Source organism: Colossoma macropomum, unplaced genomic scaffold, assembly GCF_904425465.1.
Source record: "Colossoma macropomum unplaced genomic scaffold, Colossoma_macropomum, whole genome shotgun sequence".
In the NCBI taxonomy this organism is placed as follows: Eukaryota; Metazoa; Chordata; class Actinopteri; order Characiformes; family Serrasalmidae; genus Colossoma; species Colossoma macropomum.
In genome coordinates this window covers 7,478,186-7,504,842 of record NW_023494806.1, presented here as the reverse complement: position 1 = coordinate 7,504,842, position 26,657 = coordinate 7,478,186, and the positions used below count along the sequence as shown (strand labels likewise).

Genomic DNA, 26,657 nt, shown 5'->3' with positions numbered 1-26,657 from the left:
AGGAGGGTAGGTAGATTTTAAACATGCCACTGTCATAAGATTCCACCTCTTCCACCAGACAGTACATGAAATTTTTGCCTTGCTAAATCTGCCTATTGTTTAAAAATGGAAATGTCTCAGAACATCAACATCTTGGCCAAGCAGTAGTAGACCATGCAATCTCACAGAGCGAGGCCACCAAGTGTGTAGCGCATAAAATCGTCTATCCTCTGTTGTATCACTCACTACAGAGTTCTAAACTGGCTCTGGAAGCAACATCAGCCCAAGAACTGTGCATGTGGAGCTTCATGAAACAGCTTTCCATGGCTGAGAAGCTGCACACAACCTAAGATTACTATGCACAAACCTTGGTTATAGTGGTGTAAAGCACACCCCCACTGGACTCCAGAGCAGTGGAAATGTGTTCTCTCGAGTGATGAATTGTGCTTCACTATCTGGCAGTCTGATGGATAAATCTGGGTTTGGTGGATGCCAGGAGAACGCTACGTACCAGATTGCATAGTGCTAATAGTAAAGTTTGGTGGAGGTGGGATAATGGTCTTGGATTGGAGCTCCAGTGGCCTGCAGAGAGCCTTGACCTCAACCCCACTGAAGACCTTTGAGAAGAATCAAATATCAGTGCCTGACCTCACAGATGCTCTTCTGACTGAATGGAAAAGCCTTCTCAGAAAAGAGAAGGCTGTTATAGCCACCATGGAGGGGTGGGGGGTGCAACTCCATATTAATGCCTAGGGTTTTGGAATGGGATGTCCAACAAGACCATACAGGTGTGATGGGCTGGTGTCCGCATATGTTTGGCCATATAGTGTTATATTGGGCTGATAAAATCAGCTGATATATCATTAAATTTTATATAAGAAAAACACATTCATGAATGTGACCCTATTTTAAACAACAAACATAAACATGTTTAAATAATTGTGCTGTTAAGTTTAAGAACTGGCATATAATCAAACTTGACAGTTTACAACTGACAATCATAGAGTGTCATTAAACATTGTTTAACTAAAACCTCTTAAGTATTAATATGGACTAAATAAAAAAATATAGTGGCTGACAGTATCAGTTATTGGAATTTTTGGCTCCTTAAAATGAATTTTGTTGGCAAAATTTTCATATCGGTCATGAATAATCTGATTCATTCCAAACTTTCAGGTTCAGGAGCTACAGGTTTCATTTTTATTTCAAAAGAAGGTAATGAACAGCCACACATTAACAACATCAACACAAACCGAAACAAAACGAAAATCCACGGCCACAGTGAGACTCCTCAATTCAGGGCCTGGTCAGGCCCTGGTCAGAGCTGAATAAAGTCCTTCACTCTTTAAAATCCTATAATACCTTATACTGCAGTTGGTAAAAGTTTCAGATTCTGTGCAAAAACATGAAAATCTGTTCTTTGTCGTAAGATCCTACACGAGAGAATGGAGTAAAAAAAAAAACAGGACGTTACGGGATATACGGCTATGATAAAGCTGACCTCCCACTGACCTCTGCATCATACGGTTGACTGTTTATAAAAAAACAATAACTTCCACAGAGAAAAGTGAAAAAAAAACAACACAAAGTAAACTGTAAAAATGTTCATATGCATAAACTTGTACCTGAAGTTTGAATGTAAAAAAGGGAGTTGGGGAGAACATATCAAATCTGAAAGCCAGTTCATTTGACACCAAAAAATAAAAGAGAGAGCAAAATATAAGTTGTATAAGCACAGCTTACAAACATAGATAACAATATAATTACAAAATATCTTGGTATGTAGAAAAATAACCATTATAAAAAGTGAAATTTGTTGTACCATAAAAAGAAAGATTGACTGTATAACAAATCCTTTACATCGAATTCAAAGAACACTGATTGCTTTCAGTACACATCACTACCACCAGAGCTGGAACTGATATAAAATGCTAACACTTTGAATAAAATGTCCAGTTTTCCAGTCACTATCTTTATTTTCCGATTGGTATATTCCCAGTAGGATCCGAGAATAACCTGCAAGTGCTTTAAGGCTTAAAGATGTGACGTTCTACTCAAATAGCTCTTCAAACGTAGTCATTTTGTTTCAGATTTGATGAGAAAAGCTCGGCTGGTTTATTTTAGCTAGCATTTATGTGGTCAGCTTGTTATGGGTGAGCGTGTGGGAACTAGCTGGATGGAACTGGTCCATGAACAGATGGTTTAACAAAGATACAGAGAACTTCATATAGATTACATTTAGGCCTTTAAGTGGTACCTCATAAGCAGTGTACTGATGACAAAACTGTAGATTAAACTCTGTTCATGTATAAAACGATAATGGTAATGTATTACAGGCACTATAGAGCTGTTGTAAATGAGGAATAAAGATACTGCTGTATAATGCTGTACAAGTGCACTTTTGGATGTTTACTATAATATATTCTGTTATATGCATTTGTAATGCATATCCTATTGTACAAGGTATATAAAGCATAGTGAGCTGCACTCATGGATAATGGCTAACAATCCTGGGAATTCAGCTGAGGCACAGTGAGAACTCATGACCCAAGATATATATACACACACATACACACACACACACACACACGCACATTAGAGCTTGAGATATTTCTCCAAACCCGACAGGATCCTGTTCAACGCTCCTACTTTAACAGATACCGGACTGCTTTTACTGTCTTTTTAGTTGTTCTCTTGCTGGTCGTAGAACTTCTCTGCCACAACAGCGCATTTTCCAGTTTAATTTCCAGATTGCAGAAGGCATTAATTGATGAATACATCATTGGGCACCTCATCCTAACAGCTAGCAAGTGGTCAACTGTAGTATCGTATCATATCATAGGGCCTTCAGGATGTTCACACTGGAAAAGCCAACTCTGCATGTCAAGTTAAATGTAACAATCAACCTATCAGCTCATGACTAATAAATTAATTGCCTTATCTTCAGTGAAAATTCTTTGAGATTAGGATATTTTAGCTACACACTTTACATTTGTGTAACAATGCAATTCCAGCAGCTCACAGCAGATAACAACAACAGTTTGGTATTACTATCTGAAAACTCTTTATAAGGACTTCTTTATCCTTACTGTCCTCGTAAAACTAGAACAAGTCTTTTTTCCTCCAACTGGGATGAACAACATGGATTAGTTGATCCTCCTTCAATTTACCATGTTTTGAGTATTTCTGTTGAGCCAGAACCTCAGTGCAATGTGATGCGATGCACCTAAAGTAAAACAAGCCGTCCATCAAAAATATCATAATGCATTGACAGTTTAATTGATTATCAACAGGAGCATTTTGGCTTAGTCATTGTTGCTCACATTGCTTTCTGTTAAAATAAGATGTTAAAAGATGAACATTTTTATCTTTTTTTCCGCTGTATTCTCTGATTCAAATCTTAAACACTGAATTATACCTAAATTGGATTTATATTCTGTATAGACAACTTTCGACAACTTTCTTTTGGTGCAATTAGGTTAAATAAAACACGCCAAATTATTGAGAATATACTTTAAACAAGACTATAGGCAAGACAATAACATGATCAAATTCAAATTGAAATAAAATCTCTCTTCTACTTTGAAATCTACAATTTCTACACTTGTTTCAATGAGCTACAGGACATTACATGGATACTGAATTGCACCTTTCTTGGTAGTAACCGCAACTTCTTTGGTTTGAAGTGGAAATCAAACTTAATTCTGTACAGCTAATTATAAAGCTATTAATATTTTACTTAAATTTTTCTCCAATTCATTCTTGACCAATTCTCACCTGATAGCTAGGGACCCCCATCACATGATGCTACCAAGCTGGGGGTGAAGGCCAGTATGTTCTTTGTCCAAGAACCTCATCTTTCCAAACTGCTGCAAAGGCAGTGTTTCTGGACAGCTTAACATGCTTGAACACTAACTGCCAATTCTGTTGTGTCAGCTAACAGACACCCATGTTAGCTAGCATTGAGTGGTGAGGGGGCATGGTGGACCATGGTATCCCTGGACTCCTGGCTATGGATCGCTGGGGCATCATCGGAGATCAAACTCGCAATCTCTTAATGATACAGCCAATGTGCTACTTTTTTCAACTTTTTAATGATGATCTGAAGACCACTGTCCTTGTTGCTTTAGCTAACTTTAAAGCCGCTATCATCTGGAATGTGAAGTTTTATTTGGTCTCTGCTTGACGGTGGTCAGGTTTGGAGAACTGTTTCTGGATATTGTCAGGTTTGGATTCCAAACTTGGATCAGTTCAGGCTGAAAGTTCTCAGGCTCTGTTCGGGTTTGGATTGAAATTTCAGGCCTGATTAAAGCTCTAACACAGAAACTCACACAACAAAAGGCCTCAGAGTTAGACGCGATCATTAGCTCCATTTGTTCACTGTTAATTCTCTCCGTCGGTCCCTCCATAAAAGCAGCACCTGACTTGTTTGTGTAAATGTAACTCGATACCATCTATCAATCTCTCATGAGGGTGAGGTCTGTCGTCCACATGCTCCGACTGGAGCGGAGGTGATGAGAACCTCACTCTGTCACAGACTCCAGCTCCTTTACCACTAAAACTAGAATGGAGAGTGCAGAAGTCTAGACTAAGGGTGTAAACCTCAATCTGAAGCATCATGAAAGCTTGCATTTCACCACAATTTGATTATTTTGGTATGATTCAGAAACAAGGCTGGGTTTCAAAATTGAAAACTTTTAAGGTTGACTGATTTGGTGCCAATGAGTTTCTTTCAACATCAAATTGCAAAACCTTAGAAGTCGGTCTTATCAGCATTGGTGAACCAATAAGCATGCTTGCTACCAAATCCAGTCTGGTGATTACAAGTATAGGCTAAATATATATAATATAAACGAAAACACAAACTTACTTTGCTCTGCTTTAAGATTTAGCTTGGCTATAGCTGCTTTTCTCGCATCTCCAGCAGGAAACTTTTCCTCAAAAGTAGAATAAATCGTGTAAAATGTTTCTCAACGTTTGACTTTTTATGAGGCTGAAGTCAGCTTCTTATTTGCAGCTTCTTGTTTGAATACTTCAGTTCCACCTTAAATGGTGCAGCAGCGCCTTAGGCACCATTTAAGGTGGAACAGGAAAATTCGAATGAGGAGCTGACTTCAGCTTCACGACTTTTTAGTGTTTGACAGTTTCTTGTTGCAGATTAAACACATCAAGTAACCAGCTGGAGTGCTTATAAATGCAAATAAGTCCATTTGTCTCTGAATTATCAATGTTCGTCCTAAATCTTTCTCTTTGCCCTGTCGTTAGCTACTAGCTAGGCGATTGCTATGGTGACCAGCAGTCTGCACGCCAACCTTCAGGGTTAAAGTGTGAATTAGCAGTTATAGGCTACATTAACTCCAGCGTTTAAGATCATTTACTGTTAAAACTGTGTTGAACGATCAGCAGAGCTTTATTTTACTGCAAAGGAGGATTATTTTATTTTTACCTAAAAATCTAATTCTGCTGTGGAGCCACAACAGGGCAGTAAAAGAGCCGCATGCAGCTCCGGAGCTGCATGTTGCCGACCTCTGATCTATAAAGGGCCTAATGCACTAGTGTGCACCAGTTTCAGTCACCAATTGGATGCATGCTGCCTGCGCATTATGTATGAAACTGACAAACGTGCATCAACACAGTTTATGGGCAGCATGCATGGTAAAATGCAATATGCACTTCTCCTGCTTATGAACTTGAGGGAAGGCTGTGTGAAATGTGGGAGGATGGTGCAAAAAGTCGATAGAGATTTTACATGTGCGACTGTGGACATATTCCACTCAATTTACTGAAGCTTGAACAACGTGTGGTGGCTGGTTTTGCTCCGTAGGGTCTCAAAAGAGGCTTCCTTTAGTAATGGCAGCAGGCACAGCAGTAAGACAGAGGCTTGAGCCTCACACATATGCTGAAAGAATGCTTCCCATCAGAATAGCTCCCTATAGAGTGTTATGGCTAGAGAGTTTATTGCGTCCTGACAACTACGATTTATTAACTCTATTTATTAACGCTATCCCTTCATCATTAAACTTTCATTTTCTGCACCTTTTAAACCCTGCACCTCACAGGTAGGCAGTTAGTGGGCGGGGCTATGTGCAGTTTGCATGATAAGCTTCAGTCTTAGTAAATCAAACGTTAAATTCAGGCGCATTGTGAGCACATACTGTGGTCACATCAAGGTATATTTTATGCTGTGCCAGCAAATGTATGTACACAGGGCCCATAATGTTTTTATACATAGATTTTTGTTTTTAAAAGAAGTTATGGTCTCACTTTATTTGGATAGTCCACTATAGTCCCCTATAGATCATCTGCAGATGTTCAAATTGTTGAAAAACTTCTGTTGAAACTCAGTTGATTCTAAACAGTTGTGGGGTTAGAGTTTGGACCAGGGTGAGGGTTGGGTTTAGGTTTTGGGTTGAGGTTAAGGTTAGGGTTAGGATTCGAGCCAGGTTTGGTGTCATTTAGTTGAATGTAACTTGAAAGTTAATGAAGTATCTACAACGCATCTGAAGTGGACTATCCAAATAAAGTGTTACCAGAGTTATCAAGAAAACTATCGTGCAGGAATTGCTATCAAAGTCAAGGTATCGTTATTTGAAAATCTGTAACGTCACTCAGCTCTGCAAACAACAAACGACTTGGTGACTTACAGTGGTGGAATACAGACAATAAAAGCAATACACTGAGTATTTTTATGGACTGTTATATTGGATTATGTTTGACCAGTCTGAGAATCTTATTTTTGGCTAAAGAACGAGTGCTGACTTCATTGAATACAATTATAATAAATTCTAATATTCCAAAAGTGCCAGATGCATTTTTACACCCCTAGTCTAGACAAAGTGATTACAGTTAAAAGTCTCTTCACCAAGCAATTTCGCAATAATTGCTGAGAAGCACCTAAAATCAGTGTGTCTAAACAGCTGCTGGACCTCTATTCACTGGAAAGGAACACTGCACTCTCCACGATTTGATAGAGCACATATTACCGTAACAAACCAACACGGATTCTAAACTGGAAACTGAGAGAAACCCACTGACTCACGAGTTGCTAACCTGATAAAAGCTAATTAGTGCATGTTTGGCGACAAGTGTCGTCTTGGGTCACGTTTATGTTTAAAAGCTTCAGCCTCCGCAAGGCTATTCTGATTTAATTACAAACTGCACCATAGGGGCTCAATAGGTTGTGAGAAATATGTGAATATAAACAGAGCATTGTTATGGAATGACAGCATCTGCAAACTGTATGACAGTGGTGGGAACTGTTTGCATTGCACCACTATGATTAACCATAGTACCTTTCTATTCACAATGAGAGAAATGCTAATGTTGGAGACCTGTTGATAAGCAGAAAAAAGGCTTTTGTTTGGTCATAATGTTAGAACACAGGATGACCTGGAATCATGGTGAATGTAGTTTGGTAAATGCAGGAATGCTGGAATATAAAATAAGCTTATTACATAACTTTAAATCCTTTTAGAACTATAATACTGCTGAATTCCTTTCAAAACTGTACAAACTGTAAAACTTTCAAGGCACGACATGTTAACCAGTGACTGTTCCTTCTCCAAGCTCATCCTGGACTTCAAAAAAAATAGAAAAAAAAACCAAAAACAAACAAATCCTTCAGAAGAATAAATCCGGTATGCAGCTCATTGTTTGTTTATCATGAGCAAGAAACGAGAAAGTATTAAGTGAACTCTTTCATTCACTACCGGTAGGCACTGCGTGTTCATCCCAGTAATTTCGGAAAACTGCATCTATTTGACAAACTGAGGTGGCATAATGGCCGTCTTTGGAGTGGCCTTAGCTTCTGTCTCTGCTGTTCCCTCCTTGCCTTTCTTCCTGGGTGGTTTTTTAATGGGCGTTTTCTTTGGTGTTGGGTCTCCTGCATCTCCTACTCTGGTCCCATTTAAGGCCTGCTTTTCTGGGCTTTTGGGCTCAGGGGTAGTGGAGTCTGTTATAGGAGCCACCATCTTCTGAAGGTTAGTAGAGGTGGGTAGAAGGGCTTTGTTGGCTCCAGTTACTGAGCGCTTGGCCTTCTGGGGTGGCGTGGGCTTCTCCCGGTTGGCCTGTGGGGTGGACACTCCATTTGGTTTGACACCAATTGAGAGACCTTCATTACGGTTCAGGCTCTGGGTCTTCTCCTTCAGCTGAGCAGCCAGAAGAGTAGCCGCCTCAGAGTTCATGTGAGGGGGCATGATCTTTGGGCTTTTGGGCGGCTCTTTGGTAGTATCACCCCCTTTCCTCTCGGAATGGAAGTTTCCGATCTTCTTTAAAGCGTTCTGAACTGCTCCATTGATGTGCTCAATGGGGTCAGAAGCTTTGTGGGCTTTGGTCTTGCTTGGCGATTCGTTTCCATCGCCCTTCTTAGCGTCTGCGTTCTTCTGCTCACCTTTCTTGCTCGACTTCTCCTTTGATCGCTGCTTATCCTCACCCTTTCCAGAGCCTTCAGTTGAGCTTCTTTTCTTCTCTTTGGGTGGGGAAGGCGCCTGGCCTTTCTCTGATTGGTTGGATCCAGATGTTCCATGGATCCAAGACACTTTGGGCTTGGTAGAGGGGTCTGGTGGGCGCGGTTTGGTCCTCTCTGGAGATGGGGCCTTGTCATTGGCTTTGGCTTCAGCTGCACTGTCCTCCTCCTCTTTGGAATGCTTGGAAAGGCGAGCGATTCGGGCATAAAGAGCCCCCATAGCTGTCTCTGATCCGCTTGTGGAGCCCTCGCTATCTGAAGACTTCAGCAGAGGTTGCTCGCTGCCATCATTGACAGGTTGCTTCGTGGCTGCTCTTGTGTCTTTGAGAGACGTGTATTCTCCAGCATCGTCCTCAGTAACGGACACAGCATTCTCTGGGGTGGCACTGGGACTGGGCTTCACATTACCCTCATTTATGGTATCTGAAACAAACATGAAGAAAAAAGTGGTTAGAAAACAAAAAAAAAACATACAAATTCATACAATGGCAAAAACCACATAAGCAAGTATATTTGAGATTGCTCATCAACTTGACATGGTTTGTGGCAAGTGGTTGACGATTGAGGCATTCAGTTTGCATGATGCTAATTGGTGTATATAAGCTTCTATTCCTTCTAGCTCAGAGCCTTAGTGCCAAAGTAAAGAAGCAAACTTTGGGCACCAACTATGTCAAGCATAGAGTAGGTTTGGACGATAATGTAAACTGAGACCAACGATTATCACATGCAGAATTATCATGATAAACAACATCATCATGATCCACATTCAGGTACAAAGTACCACGTTAGCATTATAGCTTGCATAATATTACTTTATAATTTCAATGATAACTATATTCCACCTAGACAGCATCTAACACTGTTAAGATCCAGTAGTTCTTCACATTTGTTCGGTTGGAAACCAAAATATTGCCAAACTGACGCATTCTTGTGGACAAGCTTGTCTATTTTACTCTGGAGAGTAGATCTCATGTAGTTTCCTGGTTTCATTCACATCCTGCTTTCCAGATTCCAAATCTACATTATATTTCCATATTTCGGTGATGTAGGTAATGTTATGTTTGTATATCCTATAATTAAGTGCAACCCTTTCTATTTTATATATTTTAAACTAACCCTCGATACAAAGCAATAAATCACATGGCACATGAAAGAGGATAGAAGATTGATGATTTGGAGTATTTTTATATTTGGTAATATCAATTCCAGTGCAAGGCTAGGAAGGAGAACATGTTTATGTTATGTTTTATGCAGATAAAATAGTTGTAATCATGTTCCAACCTCTCTTCATCCCTTAGGATTGAGCTGTTTCTGGTACTGTGTCTTCAAGACTGATGTATGTAAATGAGCTCTGTTCTGATTGGCTGCCCAGCCTTGTGCTTCATTCAAATTGCAGACTGAAACACTCTTTGTAACTTCAGTATGAATAGGCGGAGCTAAAATGCTGTAGGCTGAATAGGTGGATATATGTGACATCACAAAAACAGCAAATTTGAAAAAGATTTTTTTTCGTGCAGTTAAATTTTAATATATATGAACCGTATGGACTGGGGAGTGAATGCTATGCTTTGTAACAATGTTTACTGTATGAAACTCATTACAGAAATGTGGTCTTCCCTGTTGTGTCCCTTTAAGCACAAGAGGTCTGTGTTCTTTTGACCAGCTAGTGCCAAAACTCTGTAGATACACCTGAACAAACAGTTAAACACTGTTTAAACTAGTAATTTAATGTAATTAGAAAAACACACACAACTTGCTACACATACAAGCAAGTGCTGTGTATCTCTATTACACTATTTGGTGCTAACTTAAAAATACTTGTTAAACAGCCTTCGGCTCTTTCTCACAACACACACTGCTGGTTGTCAGGGTCCACTTTAAGAAACATTACACATTACTGTACAAAGCGCTGCCTGGGGCGATTCTTTGAGTGTTCCTGCCTGAGTTTTGCCAGCTAACCAAAATTGCTCAGAAAACACCAATTGTTATTCCCCTCCTGCTCAAGCATTTTAGAAGAAAATGATTCATGATTTGGCACCATCCCCACTGCTGACTCGACCATTCGTGCCATTTCCTGTTTGTATTTTCAGATTGCGCACGCAGCGTACACGCCTAAAGGCCTGGCATTACCATTCCAGTGAGCCTGTGTCCACAATCACGCTCCATCAAACTGGGTCATCGTAAAAATTGTTCAGAGACTCAACTCCCCAATCGCTTCTCCCCATTGGCCAAACAGATGGCTTATCCGCACTGGTTTCCACGGTGACTCACCTTCATGGGGTACGCAGTAAACAGGGCCGTCCTCGCTTGTCTCGAAGGAGGAGAAGGACTCCTGGGAGGACCAGGATGGGGTCGGCTGCTCGGCGACGGAGGGGGGCTCGATGAAACTGCAGTTGAAGGTGTTCTCGGGGTCGTGGTGGGCTACTGGACGTTTGGAAAGAGAAAAAAACAAACACGGGGGTCAGGACGAGCAGGCACAGGAGAGTTCCTAGGGTTCTTCCAGAAACAAAGGCTCTTTTACAATTCATAATGAAATAGTAGGACCTCCAGCCCACACTGGAGACTGACAGGGGCAGATTCCCTGCAAGGAGCGAGTGTGGATGTTTAGTTGGAATGAAACAGAAAGTCAATGAAATCCAAAACTGGATGTATTTTCCCTGTTGGAATAGTTATAGACCATATAACCATAGTTAAAAACCTAGTGTAACACCTTATTTGAAGTCTACCTACATAGGGACATCATAACATGTGCATAAGCATTGAATAATGTATTTATAAGCAATATTTGGACATTTGTTGCATTTATAACACTGTTAGATAAATTACATTAATTTTGTGGTCTCCTGAAATCTAACTACATTTTTGAGGTCAAGTAATCTCCTTTAAAGCTCCAGCTTGTGGGCTAATAAAACACCATCTGATTCTGAGGTCAAGATATGCAAAGATATGCTAACTTACGCTGAGCTTCAGACACGATTAACTAGCTGGCAAGCCTTCTTCACTGGGAGAGATTCAGTTTAGAGCGGGCCTCCAGACCTAATGTAGGTCACAGTGTTTTTTTAAGGCCAGGACTGGACGATATTGTTTTCTGCTGACCTAGAGAAGAGGGACAGCTGTGGGATGCCTGTGGTTTATCCTTCACATCTGCTTTTGGCCAGTAAGGGCTGTGGTAGGCGCTACACAAGCCTGGCCTGTTTACAGCTCTCTGACACGTGGTGCAAGCTATTTGGCTCTTCATCTAAACTTTCCAAGGAAACTGTCTTCATATCTGAGAAGCAGCAGAACTTCACTGAAAGGCTTTAGCATTAGCATTAGCTCTTCAGACTGCCGAGTCACTTCCACCAGAACATGAGCCCATCTAGTACAGCTGCTTAGAGTCTTATTACAATGCTGAGCCCTTATTTTCAGTGAGGATTTTCTGGGAACCTTTACATTTTCTTGGTATCATGTCAAAACTTTGTGACTTTTTTTGTAGTTTTCATTGTTTTTATGCACCATTTAAAACACCAGCTGTCCTTATTGATTAAATTAATCACTTCTTTGTTCTGACGGTAATGAAGTCATACATGGTCATACAAGTGAAAATATATTGCTGTTGTCAGGACAAAACCTTGTACCTCCATTTTTGTCGTTTTTCAGTTGTTGATATAGTTTGAAAATGCCTGTTGCTCTTTACGTTGTGTGTAAATTCCATGATGATTGGACCAAAAGAAACGGCCCTAACTGGCAAAAGTCTGGTTCCACTGACTTACATTAAAGTAAAGAAGGTTTTTTCCTTCTCCTGTAAAAACCATTTTTAGAGATTTGAGGTTTTGTTCCGACAACAGCGATATGTTTCATTTTTATAGCCTTCTCTGATTAGGGTGAGGAGATGAAGTGCCCAGTCCATGTTAGGCTAAATGCTTTGAACATTATGAAGCTTTTGTGGCCCGAAATTTGCCTTTTACATTAGGAAGTTTCATCAAACCAGAAACAGCCCAAGCAACAGGATAGTAGCAATTAAAATATGCTGCAAAACAAAATTTAAGCTTTAAATGTAAACAGTAGATAACTAGCTACGTACCGGCTACTTCACAAATCAAAGACAAGACATTCACGAACTGAAGGGTTAAAATGGCTTACTTTTCAACCGTCTAGTACATTTTCAGCTTAACCTTTTATTTGGCCCCATAGTGGCCATTCCACTGGTAGAATGAAAATGGACTAGGATGTTTGTAAGCATAACCAAATGGACATTTTTTCTCATAACTCTTTTATCAGATTAACCCCTTAAAATTCCAGGCTTATTACATACTAAGGCTTAATATTCAGTAACTACACCGACTTCAATACAAACTGGCTGAGCTATTCTTAAGTTATAGAAGTGTGTAATGAAACTTTGGACCTACTGGTGGGCCCTGGCCATTAAAGGGGTTAACTATCACACTGTTGGGTCTCCGTGTGTGAAATGTTGTGACTCTGAGTTGAGCTACTACCAAGTTATTGCCAAAAAATCATGTACAAGGGCCACATGAATAAAAACAAGTTGACTTGTTTGCTCACCTAAAAAAATCCAGCTACTTTTTGTAAATCATGTACATTTTGACTGAATATAATCCATCAACGTTATTAAAGAAAACAATGCATAGAACAAAAAAGAAGGACATTTAAAACAGGCATGACCGCATTTCATAGCTACTTTATAAAGAGGTTAACTAGACTTAATAAAACACAATATAAAGCTAAGTGACTAAAAGCCATAGCTCTACTACCCATCTCAGCTTCTTGCTTCTCTCACTTTCACACGGATAGCATGCCAATCCTGCTAACTCGTGGGAATGCCACACCGTAAAGTGGCACGACATGAATGTGAGAACTAAGCGCTAGCAGACTGAGGGCTTTGTTCTTGTGAGGTTAGCGAGAGGCTGACAACTGCTATGCCCTGGTCACTGACAGAGAGCAGCGAGACAGCCCAGACTGCCCTCGACGCCACTACAAACCCAGACTCGGCTATGGGTGTCAGACAAAAGTGCATTCCTTGTGCATCCAGCTGCACTGACCCGCACAGCTGTGTGGAGCCAAGGCTGGACAGAGGCAGCAGGTGGCCCTAATTGACCACGCCTTTAACTCAGGCCTTGGGATGACTGGTAGTCTCAGCCTTGACAAGAGACATAGTGAAATTGGAATATTCTGAGTCCTGAAGACATCATGATACACAGTGCATATCTCAATATCTCTGAAGTTTGCAGTCATGATGTATCTAGGACTTCCAGAGGGTCTAGACTGATGCTTTTCTTTGGTCCCACCCATTGGAAACCGGATGATTCCACTATCACTTCTTAATTGAACCAGCAGTTAATCTACTGTGTAATGCCTCCAGTTGAGCTCCTGAAGTCTTAACCAATGGGAAAGCTTACTTGGCTGTATATACCTAGATATCACAGAGGAAACATGATTGTTTACAATAAGACTATTATTCCAATAATAGAGTTTAGGTACAACAAGGATGAGGGTACTATTAAATAAAAAATAAACAAAAAATTACAAGCATGTATTTTTTTAATTCCCATAAACCAGTAGGCCTTTTCTGGAGGCTGAGAAGGCCTTGAGGGTTCCCCACTCCTGGTATAGTTGGAAGGTATAGAACAAGCAGGAACAGTAGAAGAGAAAAAGGAGGAGATGTTCCAGAATAGTTGCTTGAAAATGGATATGATCACTGCCTAAATACTATGTGATACGTCAGAATATATATTATCTATATATATATATATATATATATATATATATATATATATATATATATATATATATATATATATATAACCTCTCCATTTTTGACATAATTTTAAAATACCTGTTGCCCTTTACATTGTGTGTAAATTTCATGATGAATGGACCAAAGGAAACTCCCCAGATTTACCTGGAAAAAAGTCTGGTTCCATTGACTTACATTGAAAGTAAAGTATGTTTTTTCCTTTCTTGTAAAGTTATCAATTTAGAGACAAGGTTTTCTTCCGACAACAGCAATATATAAAAAAATAAGATACACTGCACACAGATGGTTAGTAGTCTGCCATCAGTTCATCCTGTGTCAATCTGCTGCCAAATTGCTTAACATTCTTCACAGTTCAGGGTTCAGACCATTAAATAACACTAAAACAGGTGTAAATAGGCCGTAAACGCATGGGTCACTATAGAAGGCTCTCTCTGTCTTGGGTGCCCCTGGTCAAATAACATGTTTTGTTGATTTCCTTAATGAACATAAGTTAACCCATCCTATACAGAGAACACTCTTCTGCAGGTTTTAATACACAATTACTGTTTATTTGCTGAATTTAACATATTGAGAGAAAATAAATCATAAATCATCAAAAAATAAATCATGGGAAAAAGTTATGGCACATCTACATTTTCTTTTTCTTTTTCCCAATATGTTAAACTCAGCAAAAACAGAAATGTTCATAAAAACTGCATTAAAAAGTGCCATATTTAGGTCTGAAGAGGATGTGTTGACTTAGTCTCGCTTAAAAAAAACAACAAAACATATAATTTGACTGGGCATATTCAATCTTTTGCATGCGACTGTAGGGCAGGCACGGCTATCGTGCTGTTTGCTCCACTACTCTCTGTGCCAAATCGCATGAGCGCACTGTGGATAAATCACTGCTCCCAAACAGGCTGAGGTAAATTTGGTCACTTCCTGTTTCGGGCCTTCCCAACCCCCACTCTCCTGGAATGCTTGGGCTGCTGGAGCCCCTGTGAGGGTAGGGTTACAAAAAGAACAGAGGGAGAGGAAAAAAAGGAGGGAGAAATAGTGGCAGACCTCACTGCAGCGGGTGGCCAATGAGGATAGCAGAGCCACTGGCCAGCAACAAGAAAATGGGGGGTTTGAAAGAACGAAGAAAGAAAGAAAGAGAGGGAGAGAGAAAGAAAGAGAGAGAGAAAGTCTTAGGCTTTATCTAGGCCTAGTATATGCGCCTTACTTTCAGTCTAGTTCATATACTTCTCCAGCCTCCACATGGTTTTGTTCTCCATTGGCTGATAAAATAAACACGATTTTGTGTCTTGAATTTGGCTGAACAATGTTTAGTTTCACTTCACTTTGATTTGCCAGCTGAAACGCTGACGTTACGACTCCTCGCTCCGAAACACTTCCAAAAAAATGCCATCTTTTATTAGTTTCGGCTCCTTATTTGTTTTAGTTTTGTCCTACGTTTTTGCTTGAGGGGTTTTATTGAAATGTTCTGGAGTTCATCCTCACCCAAGCCGACAAAGACATTATTGTTTCAGCGAGGTTTTTTTATGCAGGCCCCATGAAGACGACTCTTTGACTTATATAATGTGGCAAATTAGCGAGAAAGCACATGTCTCTCATAGGGACGGAATGGCTTGGGGCAAGTCTAGCCCTTGTCCCTGACTCGTGATTTGTCTGCAGGTCACATACTAGCATATCTATAAGTTTAAATGAGGCAGCTTGTGTAGTTTAAACACTATTAATCACAAACAAACCGTTTTATGATAATGGATTTGACTGGGGAATAACCCACTCAGAAAAAGGAAATACCACAATAGATAAGCACTACATGACGGTGTGTCACAGCCTGGAGCATTCCAGCTTTCAGACTTCATGTGTTGGGAGGAAACAGTGGTAACTTGGCAATTAGAACCATAAGTGATGTATCTGTCCAGGCACACAGCCACCTTCTGATATAAATTTGATCTGATGAGCTATTGTACTGCTAAGCCTTAAGCCTATTTCACACCGGGCGTGGAACGTAAACATGATGCTCTATGGTACAATATTCTCCTATATTGATCAATGTAGGCTTTCACACCTGCCACGTGTGTCATGAGGCATCATAATGGTAACGTGCGGATGAAGCACAAAAAATGCTTTGGTTTATTTTTGATGCAGTTTCTAAGCAGAAACAGCAAAAAAAGCACTAATGTGCAATCTAAGCTTCGTGTAGGTTAATACTGTGCATCTCCACCTCTACCTCCTCCCTGTCCTTAGCAACTGATAAAGATCAAAGACTGTCTTGTCAGTCTAGAATCACCGTAGAAATAGTAAAATGACAGTGTAGCTATACATCACACGGTGAGAAAACAAGCAACCGTCACATAAGCAAGTTTTTCTGTCTCGTTCAAACAGTTAACAACCAACTGAATTGCTATGCCAGTGATCACCAACTTTCTTTCTAGAGATCTACTTTCCTACAGAGCTTAACTATGTCTGACACTAACACTAATGCACTTCTGAATAAGTTAATTCGCTGGAGCAGGTGTGGAAAACTGTGGTTTATAAAATGGATAGTTCTGGTCCTAAAATCTGATTGGTTGAGCCACATTCAAAGCTGTTGTAAAATCCACAATTAACACCTATGGCTGTGCATTACTGCGATTTTGTCATGGAGAAGGGAGTTTTAGGCACTCTGCCTCTCGTGGCTTACTGCTTAATTAAACTAGACTCTGCAGAAAGGTCCAGGACCATGGTTGGTGACCACTGAGCTATGCTCAAATGTCATCAACATTAAAGCAATAAATGGACAATAGTCCATTTATCCAGAGTGTGAAAATCCAATGCAAACAGAAACTGTTTTCACCTTATGACATGTGAGTAGTGTAAAATAACAAGCTTCGTGAAGCGGTTTGAGTTTACTGCGCGTGTCCAGTTGCTTCTGGTGTGATATCAGCTTTAACTGCATCTTCTGCGCGTTAAGTTGGCCACAACTATTGGAACGTCGTCCATTTAATTCTGGCTGGCTAAACACACATCTGTATGTATGCACTTCCATGCAGAGAGATCAGTCGGATGGGAAACAAACTTTTGTAAGTAGTCGCCTGCTCTGCGTGTTGTCGGGAGATAGTCGCTGGACTGAAAAAAGACCGTTCATGGCATAACATCTCTAACATCTCTAAGGCATACAGTGTACAATTTTAGAAGTCTTTTTCTTTGGTGACTCACACTGCATCGCCCACCATGTATGGACAAAGCCTACAGTGTATATGCTCACACTGTATGAAAAAAACAAGCTTACTCTGGTCTAATTGACATGCTACAAAGTGGGTGCTCATACTGCATGTTAAATGCAACCCCTAGAGAGCTCCATCTACAGGCAATTCCCAATAAAGCCGCCTTTTCAACCTATAGCAGTTTAGCAATGGCCATTCACTCTGAAGTTATAAGGGGTGTTTGACACTGCACTGCTTTTGACTGAGACAGAATACAGCGCAGCCAATCATAACAGAGCTCATTTAGATCTATCAGCCTTAAAACCATGGTACAAGAGGCCGTTTAAAGTGTGGTCATGAAAAGTGAAAATGAATTATGAATGGTTTCGGCACCTAAACCCACACAAATGTTATAGATGGACCTCAGGGGAAAAATAAAAAGGCGGAAAAATGTAGGACAACGTGCCAAAAAGGTTTCTTTAAGTGATGCCATAGAAGAGCCACTTTGGATGTACCCTTAAAAACTCAACTGAAACCACTTAACTGAAATGTTCCTTAGGAAACCAAAAGCAGTTCTTCTACAACCTTGAAAAAAGTGGTTTTTCAAGAGTGAATGGTCACACGTGAAACCGTGCCAACTCAAAACATTTGAATGCTTAGATGGTTCTTTATGTGATTAAATTGTTCTTTTCTATGATGACCTGGCATTTATGGTTCTTATGTGGTGGAAGAACCTATATCGCATCAAAAGGGGCTCTGCTATTGTTACAATAGAAGCCTTTATGGCACTTCAAAGAACGCTTTTTGGTTCTAATGTAAGTAATAAAGCACCCAGCATATATCTTTGTGTATTACTGGAGCATAATACTGATATGCTGCACTACAAGATTAATATGTTTGTGGTGCCGCTTTCATATTGTCCCAAAAACACTCCTCTTAACGGCGAGCTGGCCAAAATCGCAACGCTGACCACAAGAACACGGCACAGGGGTTCCATCCTGGCAAAAACAGAGGAGTCTTTGATTAAGGATCACTCGCGGCACCGAGCCCTCCGCCACAGGAGTTTTAATAAGGAATAGGGAAATGAGAGCAGAAACTGGAGGGGAAAAACGTCTGTTTTGGGTTCAGAATAATACAGACTCACGGCCCTGCAGGGAGCCAAGAGCAATACGGCCAGTACCCAGAGCATTCCATTCAAATGAAACCAATGAGACCCCGATTGGGTAGCAGCGGTTTAGTTTCAGCCCCACTACAGCTCTTTACTGCTCAGCTCAGATCAAACGGAGAAAGAGGAGCACTACGGTAGGTAACTATTACCAAAGATGACATGGTGTGCTTAGTGCCATGGAGACGTGAGGCAGCACATCAATCATACAGTCTACTGTGGGTGGGTGATACAGCCAAAACATAACATCATGTATGGTAGCGACATATTTACATATTACTGTTAAAAACTACAAATCCATTCACATACTGCACACAACTGCATCCAGTTAGGCAAGGCCAGTTAAACTCTCATGGATTCATGGCATCTTCGAGATTCAAACTCATGATCTCCTGACAATAAAGCAAAACCTAGACAGCTATGATGGTTGTGAGCCTTGTAAACTTATAATATCTTTAATGATAACTTTTTTTTTGTTCAGTGTGTTGATCAGAAACTCTCGGGCTAAAATGGAAAAAAATGAACCATGGCTCTATCCATTGTAAACATGCCTACTTGCATCCTATTACTTTGTCACAGCAGCCGCCACAGCGGGATTTTCCAGTCTAGGGGGACCAGGGGAAACCCCCTTCTAATGACATATCTTGAAGGTGGAAGGAACTTTGGAAAAAGCACAACAGCTTTGGGGTGGATTTTTGTGTACAGGACAAGACTGTAATGCAGTGTGATACTAATAGCACTGTATTCACTACAATACCCAGCATGCACTACACAAATACATCATACAACCATTAGGAATCCCTGTGGTGTCAACCAAACCCGACTGCTAGCCTTGCCACTGATCTGTAGGCTAATAAACACAACCAAGCTAGTAAGACGTACACAACTTCTAGCATGGTTGTCTTTATTAGCCTACAGATCTGTGGCTAGGCTAGCAGTCAGGATTGGTTGACACCACAGGGATTCGCAATAGTTGTATGATGTATTTGTGTAATGCATGCTGGGTATTGTAGTGAAAGGACATTGAGGAATGAAAACAATATAAAATTGCAAATTCTGTCAAACTGATTAGGCTGAGCACACAATCCAGCACTACAGAATGCTGCACAACACGGCAAATAACAATAACCTGCTTAAACGTACCGCATGAACAACTGAAAAGTGTTTAGACCGGAGTTCGGGCAAACCAAATGTTAAGAAGAGCCATTTTGTCCTTTCAACAAAAATCAAACCACTTTGGGAGCCACAACATTTTATGTCCATTTTACCATTTAAACCATAAGCATAAATAGGTGCCAGTATGTGCTAATGTCCTAGTATAGGCTAAAAAACATAATATAAAAGAAAACACAGACTTTGATCTGCTCTACTTTTCTCACATCTCCAGCAGGAAACTGGCGAACAAGAAGCTGACTTCAACCCCGCAACTTTGGAGTTTAAACTTATCAAGAAAACAGCCGGAGTGCTTATAAACGCAAATGAGTCTATTCATCGCCAAATTATTGATGTTAATCTTTGCCCTTTTGTTAGCTGCTAGCTAGCTAAGCTGCTAGATTGTTGTCTACATTGCCATGGTGACTAGCAGTCTGTGTGCCAATCTTCAGGGTTAAAGGCTGGTGAATTAGCAGGTATAGGCTACAATAACTACAGCTTTTAGGAGCATTTACTGTTAAAACTGCGTTAGAACGATCAGCAGAGCTTTATTTTACTGCAAAGGAGGATTATTATATTTTTACCTAAAAATCTAATTCTGCTATGGAGCTGCAACAGGGCAGTAAAGAGCCCCATGTTGCCGACTCCTGGTTTAGACCAATAAAGTAAAGAAGTAAACCAGAGGAAGTCGATATGGTGTACTCGGATTAAAGAGAGGAAAAAAAATCAATTATGACCACTAAAATTCACAAAAATACACTTAGACAACAATCAATAAATGAGGTTCATGTAAACCGATGTGCTGAGACAATGAGGAATAACAACCATCATTTTACTGGTGCATGTCCAACCTAGAAATGCTGTTTCTTAAGCTCAAACATGTTGACATACCAACAACTTTGGGCAGCTTCTGTCTCCGGAGGGGGATTCGGGGTAACTTTGTGCTGATTCGGCTGAACCGTCCACAGAGGATTCTCTTGGCCTTCTTACTGTTAGTAGAGCTGTCCTGGTCTGGACTGTAAGCAGGAGGAGGGGATTAGATCAAAGAGCGAATCTACACTCAGGCCAACATGTGTTCTGGATCTGTGTGCAGTGGGCTGAGCTATAAAACTCTTCACTTTACTTGCTTAGTGTGTCTGTGGAGAAGAATCTTAAAAGACAGCACACAACATGGGTTCATCATATATGAGGTGCTCTTTAGAAACCATAAAATTCCAGATAAACCTGCTTATTAGGACACACTGTCAGAGGGGAGTAGTAGCTCCATTTGCTTCAGTCCATGTTTAGTAGTAGTTTAGTGTGGAGTAAAGAATAGAGTTTTAAACTTCAGTTCCTTTGCTGATCAATGCTGGATGTACTAAGACGTTATACTGCAGATTCACTGAAGACATTTAACAGTTGACAGCATCACTGTATTGGCATTTTATTTCTAACATCAACCAGACATCTGAAAAAAGAGTCAAATAAATCTGTACTCTTACTTCTTCTTGAGTCATTAAAAGAGGTCAGTTTACAAATCCGTCGGTACAGTTTTGCTAATCAAGAGTACAGTTTACAAATCTGTGGGCACAGTTTATAACGTGCGGGGACAGATTTTCTCGTTAGTGACCCCTACCGGCCTCCGTAGGGATAAAAATACAATTTGTATTTTTTCTGCTGAAATTTTGTAAATGCGCACATCATTTGTAAAGTGTTTGAATGGAAACTGGGCCAATGAATTTAGCACCATGTTAATACTAGCTCAATCATGCAACACGAAACTACACTCGATTTATCCAAACAAGGTGGCTTTTCACACAGAAACAAAATAAATATTGTTTGAAATCAATACTGCACTAATTTTCCAGTCTGATACAATTTCTCGTTTGCTTGAATGGAGTTTTTGGCAACATCTTCTAACGCTTGTCCAGTCTAGCAACTGGTGCAAACGAACACATTTGCGACTGGAGCATGGAAAGATCAATAAAGTGGAAAAACTAAAACTGAACTGCAGAACTGCATTTAAGTGAAGAGTGGTTGTGTTGGTTCTGGGTGTGGTAGAGAGGCAGGTCTGAACTTTGCTGACTCACCTATTGTGGTTTTTGTTGCTGCAGAGGAAGCAGCAGCAGAGCAGAGAGAGGAGGATGAGCAGCAGAAAGGATACCAGCGTCCCCGCAGCTATCACACCCATCCGCTGGTTAGGATCTGAGGAAGAATAAAGGAAAAATAAAGCTTCAGAGACCCATACAGAGTCAACTCAGGCTACAGCTGTCAGCAGCTGCGATTTCAGCATCAAAGACTGTAACTTGCAGAGAGCTTCAGTGCGGCACACTGATCTTAGTAACTGAATAGTCTACTGATTTTGACTACTTCACCAAATCAGAAAAAAACGATGTAACAAACAGTGGCAATGCATTGCCTTTCAAAGATTCTGAAATACTAGATGTAGATAGATAGATAGATAGATAGATAGATAGATAGAAAGACAGATCGAAAAATAAATAAAACATACATATATGCATATGAATGTACTGATAGATAGCTTAATAGCTATAGAGCTGGTTAGATAAATAAATAAATCTATATCACTGTTGTCAGAACAAAACCTTGTATCTCCAAAATAAAAGCTTTACAGGAGAAGAAAAAATTATACTTTACTTTTAATGTAAGTCAATGGAACCAGAATTTTTTCCATGTCATTTTTGGCCGTTTCTTTTGGTCCATTCATCATGAAATGTACACATTTACACATATTTCATATGACAAAATAAGGATACAAAGTTTTCCTCCAACAGGAGCGATATATACATATATACATACATATATGTTTGATTGTTGACATTGATAAATAGGTAAAACGTGCATATATGCATATGAATATATTGTGAGACAGCTAAATAGCAGACTAGATAGATAGGTAGATAGATAGATAGATAGATAGATAGACAACACAGTTTTCCCATCTGTTCTTATTTAGTGGCTTTAACATTGTGCACCATGGTGTGAAAGATAAGTGGAGTGTCAGAGAGTGGGGTCAGGCATCCTCTCTGAACACAGCTGTGCAAAGGAAGGGCTGCGCTGGTGACATCATCACTGCCAAAAACCTCTGCTAACCTTTAAACCTTTACTTCTCGCTCTATCCCTCTCTCTCTCTCTCTCTCTCCTTCGCCCTCTCTTGCTCTCTCTTCCTCCCTCTCTCCCTTTGCCCAACTCTCTCTTGCTCTTTCCCTCTCTTTATCTGCTGTCTTTCTTTCCTCTTGCCCCTCTCTCTCTCTCTCTCTCTCTCTCTCTCTCTCTTCCTCTTCCTGTAGTATTTCTCTGCTCAGTGAGAAGCTTGCACTAATACTGCAAGCAGAACAGGAAAGGAGCCAAAAAACACAGCCGTAAAAATCAGACACTACTCTGGAAACACCATCAGGGCCGCCGCGGTAAAACTGCAGCTGTCTACTACAGTGACCTACATAGGACTACACACACACAGGCACACGGACACTCCTAACAACGCATGTTACCAATAACAACTGCGTCTCTTTGTCCTGTTTTCAGTGTTATGAAAGAAATCACCTTTGACTCAATGTAAAATATACCACAGTTAGTTCTCACCCCGCAATGTGATTGGCTGAAAGGTTTTCCAAGAGTGTCAATATCTCCCAATAACGGCACTCCTAATTGTAATAAAGCAACGACAACCAGCTTTTAATAAAGCAACAGCCACAACTTCAAAACAAGCAACAAGCCTGCTGAAAAGAACTATAGCGAGAGCAAGTGAACAACAAAATGACAAAATCAAATCACTCACATTGAAATTAACTAAACTGTTTACACCAGACTCGAGCAGCAGAGCTGCATTAATGACGGATGCCCTGTTTCTATTTTTGACATGTTGCATTGCATTGTGCTGATGTTACATATTAAATACTGCGGTTACGCCGCCTTTCGTCAGAACATGGTGAAAATAGGCAAAAACAGATGAGGAGAAACTAATCCATGTGGTGGAGCAAAGAGAGCTGTATAACCCTTCCTCTGATCTTCATAAGGACATTGCCAGCCTGGTGAAAGTTTTAGTTAGTAGTACCATGTTTTTAATCTGCTCTGAGCTACTGACATTGCTTTTAAATATGTTACATACCTGTAAAATGTGTATCTAGTTCTCTCAAGCTATTGACTGATACTGTATAGTTTGTTTACATTTTATTTTAGCCTTTTGAAGGTTCAAAGAACTTTCACACAGTCTAAGGAGTCTTCAGCAACTTAACCGTTCTTACTATAGACTGAATGTGGAGATTTTAGAAGTTAAAAGGGTTATTTCATAAATCTCAACTGCAAAAACAGTTCTCTAAAGATAGATAGATAGATAGACAGACAGATAAAACAAGCATATATATATATATATGGATGTTTGTGTGTGTGTGTACAGACAGACAGACAGACAGATAGATAGATAGATAGATAGATAGATAGATAGATAGATAGATATACAAGATAAAAACCTAGCATATGTGCATATCGCTGTTGTCTGAAGAAAACCTGGCATCTCCAAAATGACACCTTTACAGGAAAAGGAAAAACCTACTCAACTTTTAATGTAAGTCAATGAAAACAGAGTTTTTTCTAAGTAAGTTCGGGTCATTTCTGTTGGTCCATTCATCATGAAATTTACACACAATATATATGACCATGGGTACTTTCAAATTAGGTCAAAAACTGAAAAACATTTTTCCAACAACAGCGATATGTAAGCAACTATAGGTGGATAGATAAAACATACATATATATGTATGTGTTTAGAGATAGCTAGCTAGACAGCTAGATAGATAGATACTTTAATAAGGTTATTCGTATTCATAAATCTCATTTGCAAAACCGGTTCTCTAAAGAACTATTCATTGAAAGGCCTTTGGTGAAGCAAAAATGCCTCCTCTATGGCATCATGCAAAGAACTTTTTGGCATATTTATTTTTAGCATGTATCCTAAATACACTTGCAACATTGAGTCACTTCTGTTTCTTTGCACTACATGCGTAGTCTGTATTTTTAGTAGCACATAGCATAAATTGGACTACAAGAAGCTGCTTTGATTTATTTGTACCATCTGAGGTTTCAAAGAGGTAAGAGAGGTGCTAATATACATATCGCTTTGTAAGATTCTACTCACTCTAGATCCAGCGGTTGGAGTTACACCATGTAATTGTGATTATTCGCTAGAGAAGTGCAGTGTAGTTAGCTTTTATTTCATGTATTTTTGTAGCACACTCAGAGGGTATGAGTTTGATTCTCTCAGATTGGTACTAGACACATGAATTTATATTGTATGCACGTTTGGTTATTGGGTGTTTTATGGTGCTTGAAACGAATAAAATAGCTTAAAACTCTTGTCTGTCTGTTCTTTGCTTCTTGCGCTCTTGACCAGTTCATTATTTAATGCTACACTGTAGATCCCACCATGCTCTTGACTTAAGGTGGGGGTCATAATATCTGGGGGTTCATCCATGATTTGAACTCAGGACCTTTGCTGATATTTAAGCGTTCCTCATGGAACCAAAAGTGGCGTCGCTCCAAAGATCTTTATTTTTAAGAGGGTACTTTTAAACGTCCAACAATGCTGCAGATGACCCACCCTGCTCTTTATATTATATCATAGACCATCACTCGACTTTGACGCAATGGAAAGTATGACGGGTGTAAGACCCTACAAGGACGTCTCATCAGTCTGAGAATCTTTGTGCGTCTCCAAAACAAACTACATAACAAAGTCCGAAGCCTATCCATTTCATTTTTAAGAGACAGAGAGCGAGAGAGAGAGAGAGAGAGAGAGAGAGAGAAGGTTTTTTTTTCTTACATAGATTGCATTCTCCAGACACCGGGTTGCAGTTTTTATCGTGGCACAGGCAGGTCTGTGCGCAGTTCACCCCAAACTGGCCAAACTCACAAGTCAGGTTGCAACTGTGAAGATAAAATAATAATAATAATGATGAAAATGCAGATCAGTTACATTAGTAATGAGCCTAACAATGAGCAGAATGATTAAGACTACAAACCGAAGCAAAGAAAATGAAGAAATCCTTTATCATTTCACTGAGCTTATCTGGAAAATATCTACCTATGAACCTAAATTTTACCGAAAGGGTGTATTTATACTTGTAGTTAAGAAAATTATACACTGTTGCATTTTAGTTATGGTTTACTTAGCTTGCTTAACTTATTCAAAATGGTCCAAACTGATTGGACCGACTTTCTGACGCACAACAACTGTGATAATGCCCACCAAACTTTCTGAATCATGCTCAAACATGTCTTGCTTTACTTGACTCCCAGCTTTACTGTGGTTTTTCAGGACGCAAACCAAGATGAAATCCCTGTAAGAGACCCGAGTGGCTTACTGCTTTTACAAAACAGAGAAACTTTGGTGACTTGATACATGATATCATTTATGTGTGCAGTCAAATGTGTATAACAGGTATTTTAAAATGACCTCAAATGTCATATTTTAAAACCCAAACACTCCCTTCATTATCCATACAATTACTGATTCAGAGCTTATGCAGACATGATAAAACACAAATAGCATCAGAAATTCCACTTTTTTAGTTCTGCGGAGAAGAGACGATGGTTCGTTCTGTCTTCGGTCCATTTAGACGTTGTTGGTCTGTATTGCACTCATACTTTCAACAAACCGCACCAGAGTTCATTTTGATGTGGACCAAGACTGACCTGCTCAGGGGGTCTCGGTCTGCTTATTTGGTGCACACCAGATCAGTTCAGATGGCAGTTTGCTCACTTGCTCTAACAAATCACACTAACAGAGCAATCAAACCCAACCTGCCAATTTTGTTTCCACCCCTAAAGTTATTACCAGAGATAACAAAAGCATGGTCTGATAAAAATAAATTATTAAAGTGAGCAGATAAATTCCATCTAGAACAATTCATTCCTCACTTGTTATTGTTGTGCAGACGTTCTTGTTTTCCAAAAAGAAAAATCACACCA

At 39.9% G+C, this 26,657-nt stretch overlaps 1 protein-coding gene across 1 annotated transcript in view; it reads right to left on the bottom strand.

Annotated features, from left to right (window-relative positions):
* Positions 1-5,440: 5,440 nt before the first annotated feature.
* scarf2 (scavenger receptor class F, member 2) overlaps positions 5,441-26,657 on the bottom strand; it is a 46,601-nt gene continuing 25,384 nt past the window's right edge. The window contains exons 7-11 of the mRNA XM_036598786.1: positions 25,510-25,613; positions 21,761-21,875; positions 20,583-20,707; positions 10,715-10,867; positions 5,441-8,866 (exon numbers count right to left, since the gene is read on the bottom strand). Coding sequence (XP_036454679.1) covers positions 7,734-8,866; positions 10,715-10,867; positions 20,583-20,707; positions 21,761-21,875; positions 25,510-25,613 — 1,630 coding nt within the window. The 3' untranslated portion in view covers positions 5,441-7,733. The remainder of the gene's footprint in view (positions 8,867-10,714; positions 10,868-20,582; positions 20,708-21,760; positions 21,876-25,509; positions 25,614-26,657) is intronic.